The 24600-nt window shown below is 38.1% G+C and overlaps 3 protein-coding genes across 9 annotated transcripts in view; 2 read left to right on the top strand and 1 right to left on the bottom strand.

The window, feature by feature from the left end:
* LOC131672241 (general transcription factor IIH subunit 2) overlaps nucleotides 1-10024 on the bottom strand; it is a 10127-nt gene extending 103 nt beyond the window's left edge. Inside the window, exons 1-8 of one of the 2 annotated variants that reach the window (XM_058949341.1) lie at nucleotides 10005-10024; nucleotides 2656-2726; nucleotides 2371-2572; nucleotides 2174-2302; nucleotides 1909-2082; nucleotides 1585-1841; nucleotides 1266-1515; nucleotides 1-1189 (exon numbers count right to left, since the gene is read on the bottom strand). The exon at nucleotides 1-1189 is cut by the window's left edge and continues 103 nt beyond it. In XM_058949341.1, the coding sequence (XP_058805324.1) occupies nucleotides 1046-1189; nucleotides 1266-1515; nucleotides 1585-1841; nucleotides 1909-2082; nucleotides 2174-2302; nucleotides 2371-2572; nucleotides 2656-2714 (1215 nt within the window). In that variant the 5' untranslated portion in view covers nucleotides 2715-2726; nucleotides 10005-10024 and the 3' untranslated portion in view covers nucleotides 1-1045. Of the gene's footprint in view, nucleotides 1190-1265; nucleotides 1516-1584; nucleotides 1842-1908; nucleotides 2083-2173; nucleotides 2303-2370; nucleotides 2573-2655; nucleotides 2727-3075; nucleotides 3259-10004 lie in introns of those variants that run through there. The other variant, XM_058949340.1, reaches the window with a different exon arrangement.
* Nucleotides 10025-10761: 737 nt separating this feature from the next.
* LOC131672209 (nucleolar protein dao-5) lies at nucleotides 10762-17355 on the top strand. Of its 6 annotated transcripts, none has more exons than XM_058949280.1 (12): nucleotides 10762-10987; nucleotides 11219-11404; nucleotides 11893-12013; nucleotides 12095-12180; nucleotides 12268-12410; nucleotides 12486-12717; nucleotides 12812-12957; nucleotides 13039-13169; nucleotides 13243-13452; nucleotides 13530-13615; nucleotides 13709-16096; nucleotides 16280-17355. In XM_058949280.1, exons 4-12 carry the CDS (start codon nucleotides 12126-12128, stop codon nucleotides 16375-16377), a joined length of 3489 nt encoding a protein of 1162 aa, XP_058805263.1. In that variant the 5' UTR covers nucleotides 10762-10987; nucleotides 11219-11404; nucleotides 11893-12013; nucleotides 12095-12125; the 3' UTR covers nucleotides 16378-17355. The 6 variants fall into 6 exon arrangements, with proteins under 6 accessions (XP_058805263.1, XP_058805267.1, XP_058805266.1 ...); XM_058949284.1 differs by having other exon boundaries at nucleotides 10762-11404; nucleotides 13709-14086; nucleotides 14315-16096; XM_058949283.1 differs by having other exon boundaries at nucleotides 10762-11404; nucleotides 13709-14224; nucleotides 14315-16096.
* Nucleotides 17315-24516, top strand: LOC131672279 (uncharacterized). The gene is made up of 29 exons (XM_058949408.1): nucleotides 17315-17368; nucleotides 17702-17861; nucleotides 17927-18026; nucleotides 18144-18276; nucleotides 18551-18806; nucleotides 18886-18980; nucleotides 19044-19238; nucleotides 19314-19439; nucleotides 19505-19606; nucleotides 19697-19818; nucleotides 19971-20186; nucleotides 20245-20338; nucleotides 20409-20497; nucleotides 20570-20803; nucleotides 20872-21067; nucleotides 21133-21324; nucleotides 21394-21525; nucleotides 21607-21841; nucleotides 21903-22007; nucleotides 22083-22347; nucleotides 22422-22685; nucleotides 22761-22953; nucleotides 23030-23169; nucleotides 23235-23405; nucleotides 23470-23623; nucleotides 23683-23817; nucleotides 23875-23998; nucleotides 24068-24203; nucleotides 24423-24516. Exons 1-29 carry the CDS (start codon nucleotides 17315-17317, stop codon nucleotides 24514-24516), a joined length of 4512 nt encoding a protein of 1503 aa, XP_058805391.1.
* The last annotated feature ends 84 nt before the right edge of the window (nucleotides 24517-24600 follow it).

Raw genomic sequence — 24600 nt, 5'->3', positions numbered from 1 at the left:
TAATTATACTTTGCTTGTTAATATAAGCTATACTTGAGGTTTTAATTAGCGGGAGAGTTGGGATTTTGAAAATGTTAAAATTTTCAATCCATTATGTCTGAAGAATTTCAAATTTAAGATATCTTGGCTCAATAATCAAGAAGGCTATAGAAAATAGAATATTCTAGCTCAATTTTAGGTGCGTAAATTTAAATATAAATTTACAATTAAAATATTCAATTTTTCAATTCTGCTCGTTTATTTCCTTGAATAGATTTTGTTGAAATAAAGGAAAATATATGCAAAATATATTTATTTTTGACACTTCTCGCACTAATATCAAAATGTACTTTTCTTCAAGGTGTAAGAACTTACATAACGTAATTTATTTAAAATATTGGCTTTATAAAAAACAGGCATTTCTTGTTTCTTATGATCAATATTTAATAAACGTAATCGAATTTATTCGGAACCCGGTACAAATATTGCTAATGTTTTCAAAGTATGAACCGAGTTCGTTGCACGAACTATTTGATTCATCAGAACTTGATTTCGAATGATTTTTTTCACATTTTAATTTTTATTTTTGCGTAGGTTGTCGTCAATAAGTCGACTTGAGTACGAATAAGAATCTTTTGTAAGCATTTATCTGACACATATTTAATGGATAGAGAATTAGAGAATGATTCACATATTTAACACAATCAACTTTATCATAATAACTGCGTAAACATGAAATGAAAATACTTTTTTCTGTCAATATATAGGCACGAAAAATATGCCTCTGATTCAGAAGCACGAGCAGCTGTATCGATATATGACTAACTACATGATTGAACATAGTTTGCATTTGGTAGACATGTCCATTTTCCCTAATACTCACATTTCTAGCAGTGGTTACACTTCTTACAACTATCTCGAATGAGGTGAAAAAGTCGTCAATCTTTAATAAATGTGATATTTGGTCCTGCCAAATTCAAATCTATTTCAATTACACATGAATATGAAATTGCATTTGTACGTTTTACGAAAAACTACTTGTAGGTGTACGTTCAATAGACTATAGTTATGAAGCATTATTGCTGTTATTTATTACTTTGAACATAATGGCAGAGTTAGTTGCACAGCCTGGACACGTGTGTAGGGATTCATGGATAAAAATTTCGCAGTCAACACAAAACGTCCGGTTGCATTTTTCACAAATGTATACCTGAAATATTATTCACATCAATGAGTAAAAATGTTAATAAGTAATTGATTTTGATTTTAGAACAACATTTAAGTACTTTTTTATCACTGTCAACAAATGCCTTTTGGCAAGCATAACAATTTGTTGGATTTCCTTCATAAGTTACTTCAGTAAAATGTTTTATAGGAAATAAATAATGATATGATCGAGCTAAATGTGGTGCAGACACAAGGGTAAGTCCACATGATCTACACTCTACAGGTAATTCACAATGTTTGGCAAGGCACTGAGGACACAAGTAACCAGGATTGGTAAATCTCGAACTGTCATCTGGTTTATCTGCATGACTGAAAAAGAATATTTATTAATTTAAATGTATAGTTCAGTAAATTATATGACTTAAATATATTACCTACCACATGCAGACAGCTACAGATGCTTCAGTTGCAGATGTCTGCAATGCATGATGTGGAAAGCCCATTTTGACTAGAGCAGCATCTAATCTTGTTGCAGCTGGTGGTGGATCAATATGTGCTGTTAATTTTTCTTTGAAATGTTTATCGTCTAAAACAACTCCATGTTCACCACCAGTATTAACAGCCAGTATTTTACAAATATTTAATTCTGCGGCTAAACCAATAACGCTACACCTAACTCCTTCTGTTTTTAATGCCTTCAATGCACGAGAAATGGTCATTTATAAGAGGATAAACGAGTACTACACAATAGAAAATAAGAACCTGTATAGTCTCTTCAATATCTCCTGGATCACAAGTTGTTAAAGAACCCATAATCAATAAAATTTCTTTACTTGCATGGGTTGGTAACATTTTTAAAGTTTTTAATGCTAATTCCACAGAGTTCTGAAGTGATGGTTCACCAGTGAAAGATGTGTGTTGCAGATTTTTTAAATCCTGGAAGTATATTAAAAAATAAGTTACTTTTTTCAAATTTGAAAATATTTTGAAATTAGTATTCATTAGAAAAGAATATTCTTTAGTATACCGATATAGGCTTTTTAGAGTTCCCAGTAAGGTCCGTAATTTTTTCAGCTCTTTTATTTCTTGAAATAATGATACCTAACTGACTAATAGGATTCTGATAAAAAAATTCATCAATAAAACCTTCTAACAGCTGAAAAGGAATGAAATTAAATACAGTGTTGCTATATTATTGATCAAAGTAGTTGTTCTTTTAAATACCTTTAATGTGCAAAGAAAACGTGTTGGTTTTAAATCTTGATTTGTCATTGATTCAGAACAGTCAAGAATTATGTACAGATGCCGCATCATACCTAAACGTGAACCTTCTTTTCTTTCTAGCATCCGTTTTCTTTTGGCTTTATGAATAATGTCTGCCACAGAGGCTTCCAACATTCCATGGTCATCTTCCTGGATTGCTTCCCTAAATAAATGATACATACAGCTATAAGTAAAACAAAGAAAAAATGGACTAGGACTAATAAATTAGATTTATAAAACATATACCATGTTTTTTCGTAGCCTGTCTCCCACCGATATTCCTTTTCTTCTTCTTCATCTGCCATGGCTATCTATTCCTGAATTGAAATATACATTAATAAAAGTTGCCCAGTTTTAATAGTGAACTTTACTGATTTAATTATGTTTTAAAAAAATCAAAGATTAATGTTTTTCTCATTTAATCAAAATTTTTATTATTGAAATTTCTAATAATAACAGAAGTTCTCTTCACAACATATTCTCAGCAAATATTTTCCAATAATAACATACTTAGCAGGTAATCTTAAAAATATATAAATTAACATTTCAATAGAAAATGAACGGCTTTTGTAAACAAATCGTTACAGGTTAGTTTAGTATAAAATTATATAAAAATATTTATCATCCGGACAAGAAAATTAAAAAATTATTAACTGTTGTTCTTACTTTGTTATCTCTTTTTCCTACACTAGAATACTTTAAACTTTTTAATGAAAATCCGTGTATCTAAAAATTATTCACAAAATTTCATTGCACAGCGTTGGGCGTATCAAATCAATACATAAATTATTGTTAGCAGAGCAACTCTGCAATTAACAGTAAACTAAGCGCGATCACGATATTAGTGTGTCACCCAGTGTCACCGACAGGCGACAGTCGCGACATTGCGTGGACGCCGCTAGTTCGTAGTCGTCGTATATCGATAAAGATTCCTAATTTATCAACCTATATATATATATATATATATATATATATATAACAAACAATGAATTCGTATTGTCATGAAACTTTGGCTCACATATGCTTTCATGTAAAATACAATATAGCAACTGCTGGAAAGGTTTAATGTAGGGACGAGAAATTAATTATATTACACAATCACTTTTTTTCTGAAATAATTTTGTTATATAAATGAGTAATTTTCCCAGCAGTAATGCGTTATAGTATTTTTCGATACTATAGTGCGAGATGTTTGAGTCTGAGGACATGTAGCGGTCTCATGGTCCACACATCCTCAACAGATGGTGTCGACCATCTGTGAGCGACAGGAAATTCGCTCGTTGAATTTATGAACCCAGATAGCGACTACGTGTTATCTGGGTATGAGGCAGGTGTTATCGGCCATCCAGCCTCAGGTGACGAGTCCAATCGGGAACAATATTGGAAAGAAACGCTTCTTCTGCCTTACCAATCTCATTCTTCTTCCCACCTCATGAGAGTCATGAGTGTGAGCCTGGATAAGCATTATCAATAATTAATATATCGTCAGCTATATATCTCATATCAAATCAAAAGAATATTTAATGCCTGTATTAACTTTTGGAATTTTTAATTTTGGTATAATAAAAGTATCGATCTAAGTCCGTGCATTAACATGAACGCAAAAAAAGACGAACAAGATGAACGTATGTACGAAGCGCACTAAACATCACTACTGTAATAAAATTGTAACCGAAAGTATATACATAGAATGTCATACGATTAAAAATAATTATAGAAATTATAATATGCTAAATTTATAGTATTAATACAAATGACTTCAATACTATTGCAATTTACATTTATACCTCATCAACTCAATACATTTCTGCAGTGCCTATAATATGATACACTACTAAATTTTACAATGAAAAATGTTCAATAAACTAAAGTGCGGTATTACTGCAGTGTAGTTGTAGTTACTGCACATTTTTTGTTGCACTTAAATTGTTTTTAAGGGAAGATCTAATATGTAAATAAATATAATTGCAAATAAATCTATTATTTAATAATTAGCTATTTTGAATATAGAATAATGTAATAATTTGACTTATTCCGACAATTTTATGAATTTAAATAAAATAATTCATATATAATATTTATACAACTTTTTCCGATTACAGAATCTACGTATAATTTTTTGGATATGAGAGCAAAATCTTAGCAAACATTACTCAGAAACCGTATAGATTATGTATAGGTCTGTATCCATATAGTTACTGTACAGGAAATTTCGGAAAAAAATTGAACTGTCCTGAATGTTTCCTGTACAGATTCTGTATGAATTTTGTGCAGTGTTGCTGTATATATTTTAATAGGATTACTGTATAGAATTTGTATAGAATTTACATCTTTATTGTCAGAGGGGTAGTTATTTTAACTTATTATATATACACCCGTCTGTATTATTAGTTTTATTTTTGCCTACTATTTTATTTTATTAATCGCGTTTCTAATTTTATGCACATGTATAGGTTTATATTTAAAACGATTTCCTTAATTACCTGTAGTTATTTCTAATAGCGTGTCAAAGTGTCATACAATTTTAACACGTGATAAGCGGAATTTTGTTTACATATCGCCAAAACTTTCGATATAACGCGCGTAAGATGTAATATAACACTTGAGAAATATACGTGCATAGTGGCGGCGGCTCAATCGCCTACTTGAACAAGTTTAAATAATAAATAACAATGTTCTAAATTGTTTGGTTTTTTTTAATAAATGATAAAAATATCAAGATACAAAAATTTATGAATCACAAAAATAATAAAACTAAAAATTAAAATAAATAGCCGGAATAAAAAACCCTGACTTGCAAGGGGAAAGTCTGCCATATTTTGTTTAGTTTTTAATTTTATTTTTCGTTTATAAGTATGTAACCTTTTTACTGTCGGTTCGCTTGAGCGCAAACATCTTTGGCTATTCGGAAGTTGTACGTACATATATCCGTTATTTTACGTTTAAGTGTATAAGGCAATCCGGATTTACCAAATTACATATGCACAAATGGTGGATACACACCGAGAGATATAGTACATATCATCAGCCGTCAATAACATCACTATATGGAAGTATATCAAAGGAGACTTCCCTTTACGCCGTATTGATCTTTCAATACAGTAATAGACACGAACTTAATACTTCCTAATTATTATAAAGATTTAGATAATCTGACACATAAGTAGAGGGTATTTAATAACTTAATTTTTCTTATGTTCAATATACTGAACGAATATCAGGATGGGAGACACCACGCGCACCCGAAAAACTTAAACTGGAAGATACCTTGCATAGATCCACGTGCCATAGCTTCTACGCAACTATATGCGAAGATTCTCTGTTGTATATATAGAAACGAATAATATGTCTTCTGAAGAAAGCACGCATTTAAAACAGGTTGATAGTTGCTCAACACATTTGCATGAAAATATTATTAAAGTATTTGAACGAAGGCGACAATTTTGGTACTTCGCAGAGGGAGCAAGACTCCACAAGGTATTCTCTCTAGAACAGACTTTCTGATAATTACGAAACAATAATTAATTGTTATAAATATTCATCATTTATATTATTATTAATCTTTTTAGCATACTGAAGCTGACATTCGACTGAGAGACAACGATACAATAATCGACAAAGTCGCGATTTAATTTCGTCAGAAGATAGTGACACTTCAACAGAATACTCAGAAAAAATTTCAGAAAAGAACAAAAAAAAAATAGAAACTTAAAGACTCGTTCTAAACCTATAAGAAGCGACTAAGAAAATTTTTACAATATGTCATCAGATGACTCAAGTACACGTTCGAATGCCGATTAAGCAATGTCTGTACGATTTGAGGAGAGAGATGAAAATGCTGACGAGGCTGAATTAATTTCAGAATGCATTTAATAAATGTATATTTAAATAATTATTAGAAAAAAATTATTTAGAAGGCAGAGTATATTCAGATAGGCCACGAGCATAAGATTCTTTTCAAAGACTTGAAAAATAACTTAAAATTAAATTAAAAGTTGATCAATTTTTTGTCAAAAATTTTACAAGAGTTTTCCATGGAAAAGAAATTTTAGTAAAGTGTCTGCAAATAAAACCTTGAATGCTCGCTGTAGAAGGAAGGTCTAGAGATGTCGTTGCGAGTGATGAACTTGGTGCTGTCAAAAGTAAAATATTTTATTTTTTATTATAGGTATTGTTATGTAAACATCTTATTTTTAAAATTATTTGGTGTGCAAAATGTCTGAAGTATTGGATTTATAGATATTGTAAGCGTTTGTTGAGAGAACGTGCAATGAAAGAAATACTCGCTGATCTTTTCCACATAATTTCAGAAGAAATAAATAATCAATTTAAAAGATTCAAGCCAAAGGGTAGTAAGACCACATATATCTATCTCAATAATGTCACCGCAAGGAAAAAAATTGTTAATCAATTGAAAGGTGGTATTGTACATCTTTCGTTTGTTTTAGTTTAGTATAATATTATCAATAATGCATATTTCGTTTAAATTGATATAATATTTAATCTAGTTAGTATAATTATGACAGTACTATTCGTTAATTCTATATAAGTACGTTGTAATAATTATTACTAGAGTTGTTGAAAAAAATTCACAGTCGTGTTTTTTAAATTTATAAATTAAATCATGTATGCTTCTGCAGTACTAGTATACATATCTATGTTGTTTAATAAAAAATATTTTTATTTGAAAATTATATTATTTACAAATTATAAAACTACAATATATAAATATTGATATATAAATATTATTTTCATAATATATAAATAATTTATTTGCTGAATTATTTCAAATAATTTTGAATAATCATATGAAATTATTTATATGTACATTTATACCATTTTTTTTTTTGAATTTGTACATAACCTTTATAAAATTTGTGGAGTACATGTGTAAAATCTTAGCAAGCGTTACTCAGAAAATGTATAGATTACGTTTAGGTATCGGTATAGTTTTTGTAAAACAAATTTTGGAAAAAACTTGGTCTGTCCTGAATATTTACTGTACAGATTCTGTATAAATTTTGTGCAGTTACTGTTTAGATTCTAACAAGATTACTGTATAAATTCCGTATAGAATTTATATCTCTATTTTCAAAAGGGTAGACATAAAAATAACGATCAAAGGGCGCAATAACAAAAGGAATCGACAAGTAGAATTAACAACAGCAACGATGGCAGTAAATGAATTTAGAAGTAATAACAAATTAGTAAAAGCAACAGTTCGCACAACTATACAAAAGATCGATGTACTTTGTTCACGCAATTCCTGAGAAAGTCTTACAGAAGGTGCGTCCCGGAACGTTGAAGAGTACCACGGTCTGAGTGAATGCTACAACGTTGTTGAAGGTACGATAGAATAGTCCTACATATAGCCAGGAATTATCTATAACTAGCGCGCAAAGATCCGTCATTAAGTTTATATATGGCACTCGCGACCATAGAGGAAGGTCCACGCGACGATCGTCGCAAACAGCTAATAGTACATTTCGACACTACGATATAGTACGAGATAAGAAATATTATCATGTGGTCTCTTCACCCTTGCTTCGCTCGGGCGCAAACGTCTGCACGAGGCTGAAATGACTTTCTAACAAGTGGGCTGAAAAGTCCCCGCACTTTTGAAGAGATGACGCCACTAGAAATTTTTTCATCTGATTTTCACTGAGAATCATCCTTCAAATGAAACGTGTCAAAATTTGACAGCAATCGAAAGATTTGTTTGTGAGTTATAGCATTTTGAGTGAAGCAACTTTTGTTATTCCAATAAAAATGGAAAAATCTGAATTTCGTGTGTTGATAAAGCGTTATTTTTAATGGGAAAAAATACTGGTGATACTGAAAAATGGCTTAGAAAATGTTATCCTGAGTCTGCTCCGTCGAAAAGAACCATTTGTGAGTGGTTTGCTAAATTTCGCACAGGCCATACCAGCACAGAAGATGCTCCGCGCAGTGGACGTCCAAAAGAGGCTGTTACAGAGGAAAACATCAAAAAAGTTTAAAAAATAATTTTGAATGACCGTAAAATGAAGTTGATCGAGATAGCTGAGACTCTGAAGATATCGAAAGAGCGTGTTGGGCATATCGTACATGAATATTCTGGTATGCGGAAGCTGTGTGCAAAGTGGGTGCCGCGTAAGCTCACAATCGACCAAAAACAACAACGAATTAACGATTCTGAGCAGTGTTTGAAGCTGTTCAACCGTAATACAAGTGAATTTTTGCGTTGATATGTAACAATGGATGAAACTTGGCTCCATCACTACATGCCAGAGTCCAATCGACAGTTAGCTGAATGGACAGCAAGAGACGAACCGAATCCCAAGCGTGGAAAGACGCAGCAGTCGGCTGGCAAGGTTATGGCGTCTGTATTTTGGGATGCACATGGAATAATTTTCATCGACTATCTTGAAAAGGGAGAAAGAATCGACAGCGATTATTACATAGCGTTGTTGGAGCGTTTGAAGGAAGAAATCGTGAAAAAACGGCCACATTTGAAGAAGAAAAAAGTGCTGTTTCACCAAGACAATACACCGTGTCACAAGTCGATAAAAACGATGGCAAAATTGTATGAAATAGGGTACGAATTGCTTCCTCATCCACCGTATTCTCCAGATCTGGCCCCCAGCAATTATTTTCTGTTCGCAGGCCTGAAGAGAATGCTCGCTGGCAAGAAATTTAAGATCGATGATGAAGTGATTGCCGAAACTGAGGCCTATTTTGAGGCCAAACCGAGAGTACTATAAAAATGGTATCGAAAAGTTGCAAGATCGCTATAACCGCTGTATCGCCCTCGAAGGCAACTATGTTGAATAATAAAATTGAATTTTTCAAAAAAAATGTTCTTTTCTTTTCAGCATAGTATCGAGATTCACCTGTTCGGATGTATGTTCTATATGAACGAGACCCTTGTACATATACACCTTTTTCATAATTTTCGGTTAGCAATGGATTTTTTAAAGCTATGCGATGACTTATTTGAAAGCTATAATATCAAAGCAGCTCCAAAAAAAGCTGTCGTGAATTTTTTATGACATTTATGCTATCGCATTTCAAACAAACCAATCTTATTCGGATATGCAAAGAAAAATTTATAGGGGTAAATATATATTTGGCAATAGGCGTTTTTACGTATCTGAATCACGGAAGACACATGCATCTAAATACTATCAATATTGATGGTACAATGTATTGGTTCTATATGGCATAATTTTACAGTTTCGTATATGCGAACATGAATTTTGAGAAACAAAATGAAAATTGATATTTTACTTTTAATAACTGGAGTAACTGAATATTTTCGCTATCAAGTTTTCGGCCTAATTATGCATACAACTTGAAAACTGGAACATAAGAAATTTTTACTTGTATTAATTTTCGGTATAGTTCCAATAGATGAAGTATACTCGAACGATAGCATTAGGCTTATATATTTAAACATTTTAAATGATTCCATGATTGCTTTCGGAAAAGTCCACTAGTCAAATGACGTATGGCAGTTATATATAAAGATATCTTAAAATAAGACAGAACTAGAAAATTCGAATGTTTGAGTATGCGTCGATTCAAAATTCGAGAATATTAATTGTTCCATCTACCTTAACATGCATATCTTCTAATAGCATAATAATGAATAATATATTGTTGGAACAATTTTGTTTTCACTGCTATGTACCAAGATTATAAGTACTTCCAATTCAATAAAAGTTCATGACATAAACAATTATTGTGGTTAAATTTTATTCCACTGCGCATATAAGTAAATATATTATCACAGCTCGCATAGGTAACAGATACTGTACTTAAATGTATAAGAAAATGGAAAACGTGCCCAAGCCTGCGCCACCTGTGAAAATATTAGCGGTCAACAGAAGAACTAACGCGAGAATCAGTTTCTTTTCTTGTAGAATAAATATTATCACAGGCTTAATTTGATCAGTTGAACCTTAGTAACTGCTAAATCCAATTATTCTCTAATAGTGTATCTGTAATAGACAACTATTTTATTGTTACAATGAATTGTTATAATGAAACGATAATTTTCTTTAAAGCGATGCATACATAATGAAGCGGTAACTTCAAAATATCATTCATGACATTGTAATTAGTCATTACTGAGTTCGTTCCAAGATAAACGAAACTATCAACAGTAATATTATATTTATTCGGCAACAATTGGAATTGAAATTCCAAGCAAACAAGTTAATAAAAAGTAAAATGTAAAACTGAAGAATTGTTGGCAAGGAAAAAGAGGGCGCCACAGGGCAAAACGTCGAGGCGCCCAATTGGGCGAGACGACCGCCAGCAGCGACGAACAGATCAGTGCATTTTCCGGAACGACTCGTGGAGCTTGCGTTGTCCACTTTATATTACTTTCTATATATTATATAGCATTGCACGCACACATCTACATACACGCAAGCTCCCTCGCTGTCGTTTTGTATATATATGTATGTATATACGTACATTCAATAAGTGCGTGTGCGTGGTGCAAGCTCTATCTACGAGTTTGATGTGCGCCAACGAGTTAACGCAGATATATATTTATATTCTGCATTTGAACTCGCATACAAACCTATAGGTAGCTCCTGGTTATATATCATATGTTTGCATACATTTATTGAAATTTAATAGTCACACAACTGAAAATCGCTATATATAATGTAATTTCGCTCGTCCTGATATAATACAGCGTTTAATAATTAAACATTGTCTGAGGTTTCGATTAAAACAAGGGATAAAATCGAAATAAAGATCGATTATTACCGGCAGTGTGAAATTACTGTTGTGATAGGTTATAGAGAAAACTTAGATTTGCAGTAGCACTCTGAGGGGAGAGGGGAGAGAGCGGGAGAAACGCGCGACGGCAAGAAGAGGAGGCGACACAGTGGGACGGCGAGGTTGCGTTCCGTTTCTGCCAGCGGCAGCCACTTCGCATCGAACCAAGGGGAGAAGTGCGGAGAAAAAATATAACACAAAGACGCTGCATACGCAGAAAGTGAGTAAATAAATAATAACGAACAAGTGCGTGAGGTGCAGTCTGGTAATAGCGCATAAAAACGGACCGGTCGCGAATGGTGTGTGCATGTGTATGTAAACGCGTGAGAGAGAGAAAGCCATCTTGGCTTGCTGTACAGTTTGGCGGTACAATGGCAGCCGGCCAAGGCTAGCGTTTGAGACGCCGCTAATTTGTGTAGCGTCTTTTTTATAATTCATTCTTGGTGTGATTTGGTATTTTGAATGCAAGGTAAATATTATCTCGTATCTCTTGTGTGTTCGATTGTCCATGTTTTCAAGTTCTTATTGTTGGCGGGAGTCGGTTTTCGTGGCATGCTCTATGATTTGAGGTTAGTAATAGGCGATACGCGCAACATCTCGATTGGAAATGTCTGTGTGTGCTGACTTCAAAAAAGACAATAGTTATGTCTGTTTTGTTGAACTGTTTTCAATTGCTTCAGTAATTTTTTTTTTTTTTTTTTGTTGCAGCTACGAGTGCCGAGTTCATATCGTAAGTTCAACTGGTTTGATTGGATGATTTCAGTTAGAAATGCAACACTTTAAAGATTGCCATCTAAAGATTGAGTTTATTGAAAGAAATTTCTGTTAGGTATAGTTACATTTATTTTTCTTATTCCGTTTTTTCATGTTACTCAAGAAAAGCATCTTTCTATTTTGACATTTATTTTAGAATAAAAAGCATCAGCACAAACAAAATCAAAATGGAAACAACAGATGGTCCTGCAGCCATCAGCATAAATCCTAGCACCATAAAAGGTTTTTAAAAGAATATTTTTACTTTCATACTCAAACAAACTAAACGTAGTGAAAGGTTTCACAACAAATCTGTTTGTTTTTTTTCAGCATCCCAAGAAGAAATGGGAAGGTTGGATGTATTAGTTTGTGGACAATGTCATTCTGTTTTTCACTTCATTGAAGAATTTCAAGAGCATCGCTCAAAAGAAGGGGCATGTTCAAAACAATCTCATTTCAGAGAAAGTAGCAATGTATAATTATTCAGTAGTTAAATATATTTAATTTTTTTCATTTCAAATTATAAAATATAATTTTTACAATTGTAGAATGAACAGAAAGCACAAGTTTGGGCATTTCTGCTGTGGAAAGATACACATATTCAACAAGATAGTCCTGATAAAGATACCTCATGGAATTTGTATAAAAAATGGTGCCAAATGGAGCCACATGTTAGGGAGTGCTGGATTGCAGCTGGTAAAACTATACAAACTTTCACAAAAATTAGTAACACTAAAATGACTGACGTACCCAGACAGCAAGGAACTATTACAACAGAAGGTCAATATAAGTTTCATATTCCAGCTGGTTATTTTATAAAATGCATTTTTCATAAATTGAAAATGAAATTCTCAACAATCATAAATATCTACAGGTGGTAGAAGATTGGTCGTTCACAAACTTATTCGAAATGGTCAGCCGGAAAATTCTGGGAAAAAAGAGATTAAGCCTGACATTAAAATGAAATTAGAGCCAATAGAAAAAGGAAAGGTCAAACTAAAACCTTCAATAAAACCCAAGGTAAAGGCGCTTTTCTATAATGGAGTACAAAAATAATTATATTTAATAAATTATATGATTCTAACATAATGCTTTTTATAGGCTAAAAATGAATCAGGTGAGAATGCAGAAGATAGTGATGACGATTACATTGTTGAGAAAATTCTAGCCAAACGTTTCAATCCAAAGAAGAAAGTGTATGAATATTTGTTGAAGTGGGAAGGATATGCTCAGTAAGTATTCTTTTCTTTTTTATTATTCTGGTCTTTAATTGGTTAAAAAAATTAATTTTCTTTTTGTTGACAGTGAGCATAATACTTGGGAAGAGGTTGAAAATGTTAGTGCAACCTGTAAGCAATTGATGGATGAATTTGAAAAAAATCTGGCTAAGCAGAAAGAACTCAAAGCTCTGCATGTGCAAAAATCTATCGCGAAAGCCAATCAAATGGGTGTAGGCTTTCATAAAGAAATCAAAAGAGAGAATGTCAAAGCTGGTCCTAGTACATCCAGTCCAAAGTATTATAATTGACTTTAGCAATACTTTTTTTTAATATATCTGTGATACAAATTATATTTTTAATTATATGTTATAGAAGGCCGATGCGTTCCAGTAAATCAAAAGCCATGGATAACGTTAAGAATTGGGTTGGTGTCATGAAGAATGAAGAAGAGCGCGACCGTAAGTTTTTACATGCTTATTATGTCTGCAGCTTGGTGCGTTCAATTGGAAAAATTCCAGCATTTTCACTAAATTGATTTCTCTGATAAGCAGTGCTCGGCAAGCGAAAAATCCCGTTCTCCGACAGCGACTCGGACGATGGTGATCTGGCTGGACTGAGAAGTATGAAGCGCAGCAAAGCGGATACAAGTGGTGACGACGACTGGACAGCCGAGTCAGAAGAGGACAAAGTTACTAGTGGCCGTAGCGATGTGATTCAGAAAGCTTTCAGTCGTGCGCAAAACGGTTCACAATCTAACAGCATGTTTGCGAAAAACGTGAAAACTGAGACGAAACCACAGTCTACCGTGTACTTGGTACATCGCAAGGATGGCGTAATCAGGTTGGATCAATCACCAACGGACAGTATTGCTCTTAAGGCATCTCAGATCAGTGGTGGAAGTGGCGTACTGATGGTGCAGAATCGCGAAGGTAACTTAATCCGCAAAAGAATTGTGACATCTGATGGTTCTTCGGCCAACTCGATAACATGCGAGAAAGTGATCTCGAAGCCGGACGGCACACAGGTGGTCACGCAGATGAAAGTCGTGCCGAAAAGCTCGCCGGCCGGTAAGACATTGGTCGCGGCCAAGAGCGAGCCCATCAAAATCAAGCCCAAGCCCGAGCCTAATCAAGTGCAACAAATTCAACTAATTACAGCCGGTTTAGGACTCCAAACCAGTACTCCGAAGGTCGTAACAGCCATGCGAACCGCTGGCACTGCTGCGAGTCCGCGTACGAGCACTGACGGAGGAGGACGACCGTTGTTGCCAAGACCAGCGGGTGTGCGAGGAGCCACCTCGACGACTTCAAGCCCGATGGCCATCGCCCAGACGAGGACGCCGGTGAGAGCACCTTTGCCGAAACAAGGCACGACAGTGGGCGCGCAACAGCGCCAGATATTGCAGCAGAAGAAGACTGGCGGAACCTCGACGATCGTGCAAGTTGCTGCCGCCTCGCCGAATGCGCTGCCGAGCGTCAGGCCAAAGATAACGGTGATGAACGCGCAAGGCCCGCTGATGCAAAAGATCGTGTCGCCAGCTGGTAAGCCCAGTCCCAAGGCGGCTGGAGCGACGTCCTCAGTTGCGGCCAGGCCCTTACCCAGCTTGACCACCACGCAGAAAATTCAGGCGGCCAAGAAGAAAGCCGAGCAAGAGGCTGGTGTTTCATCAAAAACTGGTGCACGAGGAAACACCACTGCAGCCAGAGCTGGTGCTAGGGCCAATAAGGCCAAGGTGACCACGGCTGCAGGGGGCAACAAGCCCAAGGAAAGCAAGCTCGCCGTGACAGGGGGCCTGCATATGGAGTTTCACCAAGTCGAGTCAGAGGACAGCAGCGATGGGGGCGAAACTGAGTTCCCGCCACTGCCCGCGGCAGCAGCCCAATCGGCGTCGGAGCCAGACAGCCCACCAAGGTTGACTTTGTGCCCTTTGACTGGTCGCATTATCGGACCGGATGGCCAGCCCATCGAGCAGCCTGAACTCGAGCAACCTCAGGCAGCTCCAGCTCCGCAGGTGACGCCTGTAGCAATTGTACCAGCCTCAACGACAGCGACGATAAGTCCGGAGGGTATCATCACCACAGTAGCTGCCGGTGAGAACTCTGCTGAACTCGTATTGCCCACCATGGAAGGCCTGGCCGAAAGTTCGGGTGCTGTGATGCGCGTGGAAATGAGCCCAGGTGGCACCACTGGAATGATTGTACAGGCGAACGAGAGCACACCGGTCACGTTAGCCAACGTCGTGGTACCTGGACCCGACCTTCCCTGTCTGGATGATCCCAATATAGAAGTACAAACTACGAGTACCGGCGGGGTAGTTGTCAATGTATCAACTAGCGAGGCACCCGCCAGTGTACCGAGTAGCACTGCTACTGAAACGACAGCGGTCGTCGCAACGACTACCACGACAGACGTGACGATGAGCCAGCCATTGGAAGTTGTTCCAACTACCACGGAGGTAGCTTTAGCTACAGTTGCGGGTTCTAATGTGAAACTCGAAAATCCTGCCACCCAACAGCATCAACTGGTCACGTTGACCGGCGAAGACGGTGTAGTTTATCAAGTAGCTGGTCAAGCCGAGAACGGACAGACGCTTTTGGTAGCACAAGGCGCTGATGGTGAACAACAGTGCGTCTACGTGACCACAGCCGACGCCGGTCAAGGCGAGGAGGGTCAGGTGTTGACTATCGACCACGCGGTTGCCGAGGCCGTTGCCCAACTCATACCCGGCTCCGATCAAGTCAATCTTGCACAACAGTTCTACGTGAAGGAGGGAGAAACCACAGCGGAGGGTGCCGAAGCTGTTGCTACTCCTGCCGAAGGACAGGTGGTTATGTCCGTTGTTGACAATGCTGATACCGTCGTTGCTGCTGCCCCAGAGGAAGGTGAAGCTCAGGCCCAAGTTGTCGCACAAGTTATTCAAGCTGATCCACCGTCTGCAGGTAAGTCCGTGTCATTGATCTTTTGAATATTAATATTGTGTCTTTGATTGTTTGCTCTTTAATGAAATTAGTCATTTGATTATATTTAGAAAGATATCTCAACCGTACACATTTAGTTATGCTTTTCATTTAATCCTCAGCGTAAAAATGCATGTTTTTTTTACGAGATTGACTTCATTGCAGATGGTCGAAGACGGGTCGTTCTATTACTGCCTGACGGCAATTTGATGATGACTGAAGTTGACGAGGAGCAATATGCTGCATTAGAACTCGATAAGTGAGATGCTTAAAAAGCTATCGGTTAAAGTGGAAAACATTGAGCACATTACGAGTGTTCGTGTATTGTGTGTAAATAATGGCTTGCAAATTTGGCGTCGCTTCTGTGAAACAAATGAAATACTTTTTAGCCATAACCATTACGGTTTTTGTCACGTAACAATGGCTCTGGAGTACGTGGTGTAAAAAAAAGAAGGAAGAGTATTTGGGCAAGATAATCTAAGTTTCTATATTAGAAAAACACATATTTTAGTAATGTTTCATTATCAGGCGTTTCACTGACATTTTAAATTTTAAATTCTATTTATAATGAACAGTGCATTCTATTATAAAAATGATAGCGCGTCTACACTAATAATTATTACACTTAATTTATATAAGGTTATTGTACTTTCTAGAATAAGGAGGTACGATCTAGGATTTTATATTTTTGAAGAAAAAATGTATTAAAGCGCGACTGTATCAATTTCCACATTTCAGTTATTTTCGTTCACTTCATGGTTATTCAATATGATTTGGCATTAAAAATTAAACATTGAATCTAGTTAATCTGTTTGAAAGAAACGAAGAGTTTTAATTATTTTTTATTTTAATTATTTGTATATTCGAATACAAATCAAGATAATATCTATTTTCGTGATCGACTATCTCTGAACCGCGTTAATTAATGTAAAAACAAGCGGAATGGATTGGAGTGCTTTCAATGTGGATAAAATTTACGCGATTCTGTGGATTTATTTGACAAGAATGATACTAGATTGAAAGGTTACATGAAATTCGAAATGGATAATATATGCCGATGTAAATTTTTTGTAGAGATGATAGACTATTTTGAAGTCTATAATATAAAATCCTAGTGCATACATTAGGGAAGTATATCTTTTGTAAATATCGTCATCTTATTTGTTTATATAAAGATTGTTTAGAAATTAAAAAAAAAACATGCATAAAAACGATTCTTATGGTTTAATGCACAATAAACAACTGACAGTAAAAGTGAGTTATTAATTTTATCGACCAACATCAAACATTGAAAGTAACTAAGAAAAAAAGCAAGAAAACACTTACAGTACTAATGGAGTTTATACCAATAAAAGTAGCGCAATATCAATGCAATAAAAATAAAATAGTTGACTATTTAATTCGTGAATTTTCACGATTCGGAGATGATGAAACCAGTTCGAATATTGTTGGTTTTTTGGAAAAGGAATTGACTGCAAATGTCGTGCTATCGGATTTTTTCAAAGTAACTATTGAGAGTTACAACTCCTAAATTATTTAAGCTGTAAATATGCATTTGAAACCTAACATTGTCTTGAACATGGTTAGGATATTCAGCGCTATAAACATGAGCTAGAAGAAATAAATAAAGCGCGCGAGCGTCTAGCGGTCTTGAAATGTGGAAACGCTTTCGTCGATTGCAACACAAATTTCTCATCAAGTGACAAATATTTTTTGATTAAAGCCGAAAATTGTATCATTGAAAAGAGTAAGCGTTGATAATGACCTCTAGAAGAAATGAATTTTCATAATAATTTCAACTAAATCTAACAGCTCCCTTGTTGAATATCGATCCTACGGATGACGATCCTCCACTAAAAGGACTAGTGAAAGTTGCATCTGAATCGACGGTATCTTCGTCATCTGAATCTAGGTAACTATTTACATTTCGATATCATTTCGCTTATCATAAGTGGATTATTTTTTTGCAAATAATAACAGACGAGTAGCACCGCTTATATTACGTTATATATTCAAAATGTAATTCTAGCCATGACACAAAAAGTTCGGTGTCAACAAAGCCGAAGAAAAGTGTGTTAAAGCCGTTGGCATTAAAACGAATTTTATTGGCTCAGCCTGAAGTCATTGAATTTCGCAACTGCGAAGCTCATCAAACATACCAGGCACGTACTCTGGACGGATATTGATTCGCGATTCGTGAAATTCAAAATCCGAATTATTTTCGACGTTTGAGCTTCGATGACATCAAACGAGGTTAGGCTTATTTTCGTAAATTGTACCTCGCAACTTTTGCCAGAAAAAAATCCATTTGATGTACGATCGATGCTCAGTCGCCGAAAATAATTTGACTTTTGGCGTGTCGCGAATTAATATCTATATCCTTGCATATCGAATGGCTATATCTTACGTCGCTTACAATCGATTGTTTGACATTAGAAAAAGCTAATTTTGCTCAACACGGACACGCAACTGACGCGATTCCGAATGGAATGTCGGCCGTTGAGATCACCGTTCACGATATTTATCGAAAACAATCGAGAGCTCATTGCACCGGGTATGCATGCTAAGCTCACCGTGGAATATCAATCCGACGGACTCGGCGAACCGGAAGAAACGCTCGTGATCAACGTGCCAAATGGCCAATCTGTCGCCGTAATTCTGAAAGTACGGCGGGAGCCGCCAACGTTGCAAGGTCACTCGCGGCTCAATTTCAATTAATTGCCGCGCTTGGCTCTTTCATTGAACTAATAACGAGTGCGAGGTCGTTGCAGTTTTAGCGCAGGCTTGCTCCACCCTGTCCCTGGCTGACCGATCCTCCAACGCGTCGATGTCGAGCACCGCGACCGAATCTACCTCGAAGCGATCGGTATACCTCGCGAACGATCGCGTCTACGACATTGCAAGTCACGAATGATTAACGATATGACAGTCGTCCGGCAGTCTCGGTAGCACCGAGAGCACAAGTACCCGTAGCTCCGATTACCGGGTTAAGCAGCCGAGTTTCGACTGCAGGAAATGTTTCCTCGGCGAGTTTGTGGTGATATCGACGCTCCTGAAAAATGACGGAGGCAGGGGGCGATTTTTCATGATGAGCGAAAGCGACTGGTGCTTACTGGATATCAAGGTAAGACATACTTCCAGTTGTTCGGTCGCGATAGCCACGGAGGCAGTGTCGATGCGATATGGGCTTTTGTCGCAGGATATCACCGCGAACAACATGTTGATCGTTTCGCCGTTCGCCGTGTGGCCAGCCTACTTCGCACTGGACCCAGGCCAGTTCCTGATACTGTACACTTACTTTTTCCCCGAGTCTTCCGGATTACAAGTTAATCGTCCGCTGAAGGAGAATAAACAGTCGCTGCCTCGAAACTCAAACGGCTCTTTTGCCAGGTGGACGAACTGTACGTGATAAGCGATAACTGCTCGGTAAAAACCGTGGAAGTCACCGGCGACGGCGTCATCTTCGAGCGACAGTCGCTCGAGTTCGACGATGTAAGTCTCGCTCGTATATCACTCGCAAAACGTACCGCGGAAGTTGGCATTCAAGCGACGTACGTGTATTTCGCGAAACGTCGATAGTAGAACGTCAAGTATCAGTCGTTTCAAATGAAGAACAAAGAGCTCTGCACCATGCGCTACATGGACCTCGGCGTCGGTGACACCGACGGCTTCCTCGGTGACATTTTCACGATAACGAGTAAATGGTAAGATTGACTCTTACGCGCCTTACGAGCCATTCCGACTTGGATAATTGTCACGAGACGAAAGAGCGTCGATCGGACGAACGGCTCTAATACGCTCGCCATTCCTCGATCAAACGATTCAGTCACACGCGGCTTTTCACTCGCGATTCAAGCGATTTAGACGTGCACTATCGTTGGGAAGTGAGCGACATCGTACTCTGCCCGTCGATATATAAGATAACCATAGGACTCGGGAAGACAAATTTTCCCGTCGGAAAGATGAGCATCGAGCCAAGCAGCGGTGTCTTTCAGGCCAACTCGGTTATAACGTTTCACGTGATCGCTGATTTGAGATCGGTCAAGCACGATCACTATCGCACCACTTTGAGGTACGACGCTCGTTTTTACCGAGAGCGCGAACATTGCCGAATGGCTTCGATCGTCTAGGCTGATCGTCGAGGACTTGCCGCTGGCGGCGATTCCCGAGAGGTTCAATTTTCCCTACAGCCAGAGTCGAACCAAACGACGCCTTTGCGAGAATGTAAGAAAGCCTGCGATACCAATGTGCTTTGATTTCGCGGGAGCGCGTATTGACGATAAGTGATTTGCAGCCAGTAGACATCAATTTCGAGAATATCGACGTTCGCTTCAAGTGCGAGCCCAAGGCAGTCGCGAGCGTGAACGGCTATCGAACTAACGGGTAAACATCATCTCGCGATGCGTCGAGCGCAACTGTGAAAGAATGAACTGTTGAACTTGATCGTTGACAAAGTACGATGGACGAGGCAGCAACCGAATATACCATGCAAACCGTGTCGATGGCCGATGTGACCTACGTGGAAGACGACTCACTATTCTGGCAAAGCGCATTCATGTTCAAAGCCGACGCCGTGGACGACGCGCGAAGTTCAAAGAGCGAGAGCGTTTGTCGATTCATCATGGGACTCGGCGCTTGCGACTGCTGCCAAGCGACATTGCCCAGCACGGCCGTGCTCAGAGCCGGAAGGTTTTCGTTGCAGATTACCTCCATTTCCAAGACTGACAATCGCTAATCGTTGCTCGCGCGAATCGCAGTCCACTTTTCGTCGGCGTCGAGTCCACATTCTCCGTCGTCCTCTGCAATCGGAGCTCCGCGAGAATCAAATACTGGTGGAGTCAACCGGTTGGCTCTGATCACGCTAAAATGAACATCGCGCTCGAACCAGCCTACGATTCCATCTCACCAAATTCACAACGAGTTATACGACTGAGGTGCCTGCCTTTGGAAAGCGTAAGTCAAACCGAAGCGACCGTTTCAACGACTCGTCGTCTGCACGATACATCCATTTTCTATAGGGGACCATCTCGTCGATTTTCATCACCTGCCAATTCAACGGGACCAATCCACTTGTCCTGTCGATAGAGTGTCTGGTGAAATCGCTGTGCGTCAACTTTTACTTTCCCACTCCGGCAATTGAAACGGCTGACGTGAACTACGCGAGGATCGAATGGAACGCTAACGAATATCTATCTAAATATGATAAGAAAGTAGATCACTGACACATGAGAACACAAACTATTCGCGTATTTTCGTTGTTTTGTCAATTTTCTGTACAGTCTGGGAAAATACAATTGTTATCGCTGATGTCACGGGAAGAGAAAACGTTACACGTTGTTGAATTGAACAGCGACTGGTCGTTGAGGAAATCAAACGTTGACACGGACTCTCCCGATTCTCACGAATACGAAGTATAACGAATCTTGAATGACACGTATAAAGATATTATATGCGTACATACTTTACAAAGTAAATGTATAACGATATTTTAGGGAGACATTATCGTCGGCAATACTGAAACGCGTCGAGGTGAGAGGGAAGTCGGCGAGCAGTCACGTGTGTCGCGTGACTTTTCCGAGGACGCATTCGACTACGAAGCCGAATCTTTCGTCGACGATAGCGAACACTTGAAATTACTTCCATATTTCGATTGGTACTCTGATCTGATGAAAAAGCACTTTCGCTATCAACCTCTAGTTTTCGAAATCCACGTTCGTTCGTCCCAAAGTAAATGCTTGCCTTTACCTCGGAAAAATTATTTTCGCGTCAATCGAACACCTGTGTTTAGCTACGAGAAAGCGAATTTACGTGGAGAACGACAGCCCAATCGCAAGCCACTTCCACGTGTACGTGAAAAACTTTTGGGCGCGCCATTCGCTCGATGATGGACAAAGTAATGATTTATCCACGACCTACTATTCGAAAGCTAACGTCGCAGATGCTTAATGAGCTTGCTCGTGCCCTCAAGCTGACGGCCTGCTGCTTGACACGAACGCATCGCAATCGGGTATCCACTTGAAGATCGAGCCAGTCGGAGGCGAAATCAAGCCACGCGAAACTCTGCACTTGGACTTGATCGTCAGCAGTACGACGTGGGGAGTGTACACGGACCAGATACACGTGGAAATCGACAGTCTGCCCCCGTTCGTGTTCTGGATCCGCGTAATCAACGACAACTCGCCGGTCGCCTACCCCGTTTGCAAGAACACTTCGATCGCCATTCCCAGCATACGGTGCGTGCTCTGCGTCCACGAGATTGGCATCGTTGAGGCACGCACCGAAAGGCCCATCGAACTCGCCGTTGCAGGTTTACGTCATTCAAACCTGGCTATCCGTTGGAACAAAGAAGGCTTCTGTTGGAGAATACCAGTGAAGCTCCTCTGTACGTGAATTGGCATTGCTTTCTGATCGGCGAGGACGAAGGAGATGGGTGGAAGAGGCCATTTAATGTTATCTTGGATATGGTTTCGCCTTTTCTCGATGCCAACGAGGCCAAAGATGATTTGGCCGAGATCGATGAAACGTCCAGCCAATATACGAACAGTGACAGTTCTGAGCATTTCCAAAACGGGTACGAGCCTATTCTTGTCGGTCCACATGACGATTGGTTTGCTAATTGTTGTTACGAGCTTGCTGGATATTTTAGCGCGGCCTTCGGCAACCCGTGGTACGAATCGAGTGGCGAGGCTGTTGGCGAACTCATCGATTCTAGCAGTGACGACGACCATTCAGAATCTATCACTCCAGCGATGAATAAGCCAAATAGAAAGCCCCAAGATACCGAATTCAAAGTATCTTTAGTTCCCTATTACGGCCAATTGACTTCAGATCTGTTTACAGTGAGTACATTTGCAAAATCAATACTTCTCGGTTTGTTTGTACTGCTCGCCAAAAGAAATCATGACGATTCTGCAGATTACACCCAGAGAACTATTCCTGCCCCCAAAATCGAAACATTACGTTTACATCGACGTGAACACGGAAAAATTGCATCGACACGTGGGTAGAGTATGCTGCAAAGCATGCGGCTTCATACGCATACCTCCAGACTTCAAGTGAATCTTACCGCCACGAATTAAGATGCGTTTTCGACAGTCAACTCAATGTGATTTGTTTTCAGGTATAAAGACAACGTCTATCATCGCAAAGATGGACATTACATGCCACCTATGCAGGTAGATTTGAGCTGTGACCTTCGAAGACCTAAGTTTTACATGCTATCGGACCAATCTGACTGTACTTTCGAGTTTCATACAAAAGACTTTATACAGCGTGCGACAGATAAGCTGCGGTATGCGATTGCCATCAATTGTCAAAGTCGTATTATTCCAAGCGATTGAATTAATGATCAACAGGTTGAAAGAGAAAATCTCCTTCAAAAATTTCGACGTTAAAGCCGTGAGTGTTACATATGAAATCGACAAGCCTTTCTCGATAAAGGAAATCGCAACGACAGCCGAAGTGATCTGTGGTGGTAGCGTGACTGTCCGACCAAATCAGAATGTGCAGGTAGCTTGTCGAAAAGTTACACTTACAAAATTATGATTGATAATGATTTCATCCACAAGGTTGTCATTAAATGTTCAATAAGTGAAAATTGGATAGAGGAAGTGATACGCGAACAGGAGGATAATTATCGCAAAAAAAATTCTGTAACTTTGGACAAACGATTGAACATTGTTTACAAAGAAGGGTTTTGTCAGGTATGTCACTATAATGCAATGCTCGATATTAAATTGAGTAATTTTTTTCAATTCTAGTATTATGACCTGTATATCAGGATCCGTTTTCCATCTCTCGCCATTTCAACGACGCGCTTGGATTTCGGAAATGTTATGTTTGGGGAACGAAAGTGCTTACAATTTGAAATACGAAATCTTTCAAGTGAGCTTCACTTGGCTATTCTAGGATTGTAAATAATGCAATTATTGTAAAATTTTAATTCAATTCTAGAGTTGGCGCAAACTTATGAATTGCAAAGGCCGGAAAAAGTTGATTATTTTACTCTTTTCCCCGTCAAAGCATTGCTTGCCAAACGAAGTTTACTCAATATGGACAAAATGGAAGTGACGGCATCTTTTGTGCCTTTGTATGTTATATTGATGTTCAAAATTTTTTCAAAACATTTTTCGACAGTTGTGATAAAACGATCACTTAGTTGTTTTTATTATTAGTTACCGTGATGTTAATATGCTTGCCTTTTCTAGTAATTTAAATGACGCAGACAAAAATAATGATAAGAAAATGTTACTGTTTACTCAAAATAAAGTAATTCATGATAAAGACAAATTAAATTTTTTATCAACAGATATCCGGGGATTTTCAAAGAAACTGTGAAACTTATTTCCGAAGTTGATGGCCATATATTTTATTGCACTTTGGAGGGGAGCTCGTGCACTTAAGTAAAAGTGAGTATTCCAACTCAATGTCCAAATAACAAATATACATGATGCTCGATGCATAAAAAGTGTTTATCTTTTCACCGT

This window comes from Phymastichus coffea, unplaced genomic scaffold (assembly GCF_024137745.1).
Source record: "Phymastichus coffea isolate CEN01 unplaced genomic scaffold, Cenicafe_Pcof_1.1 PCOF00146, whole genome shotgun sequence".
NCBI classification, from domain to species: Eukaryota; Metazoa; Arthropoda; class Insecta; order Hymenoptera; family Eulophidae; genus Phymastichus; species Phymastichus coffea.
Note: the sequence above shows the minus strand (reverse complement) of the source record. Positions and strands in the feature narration are given on the sequence as shown.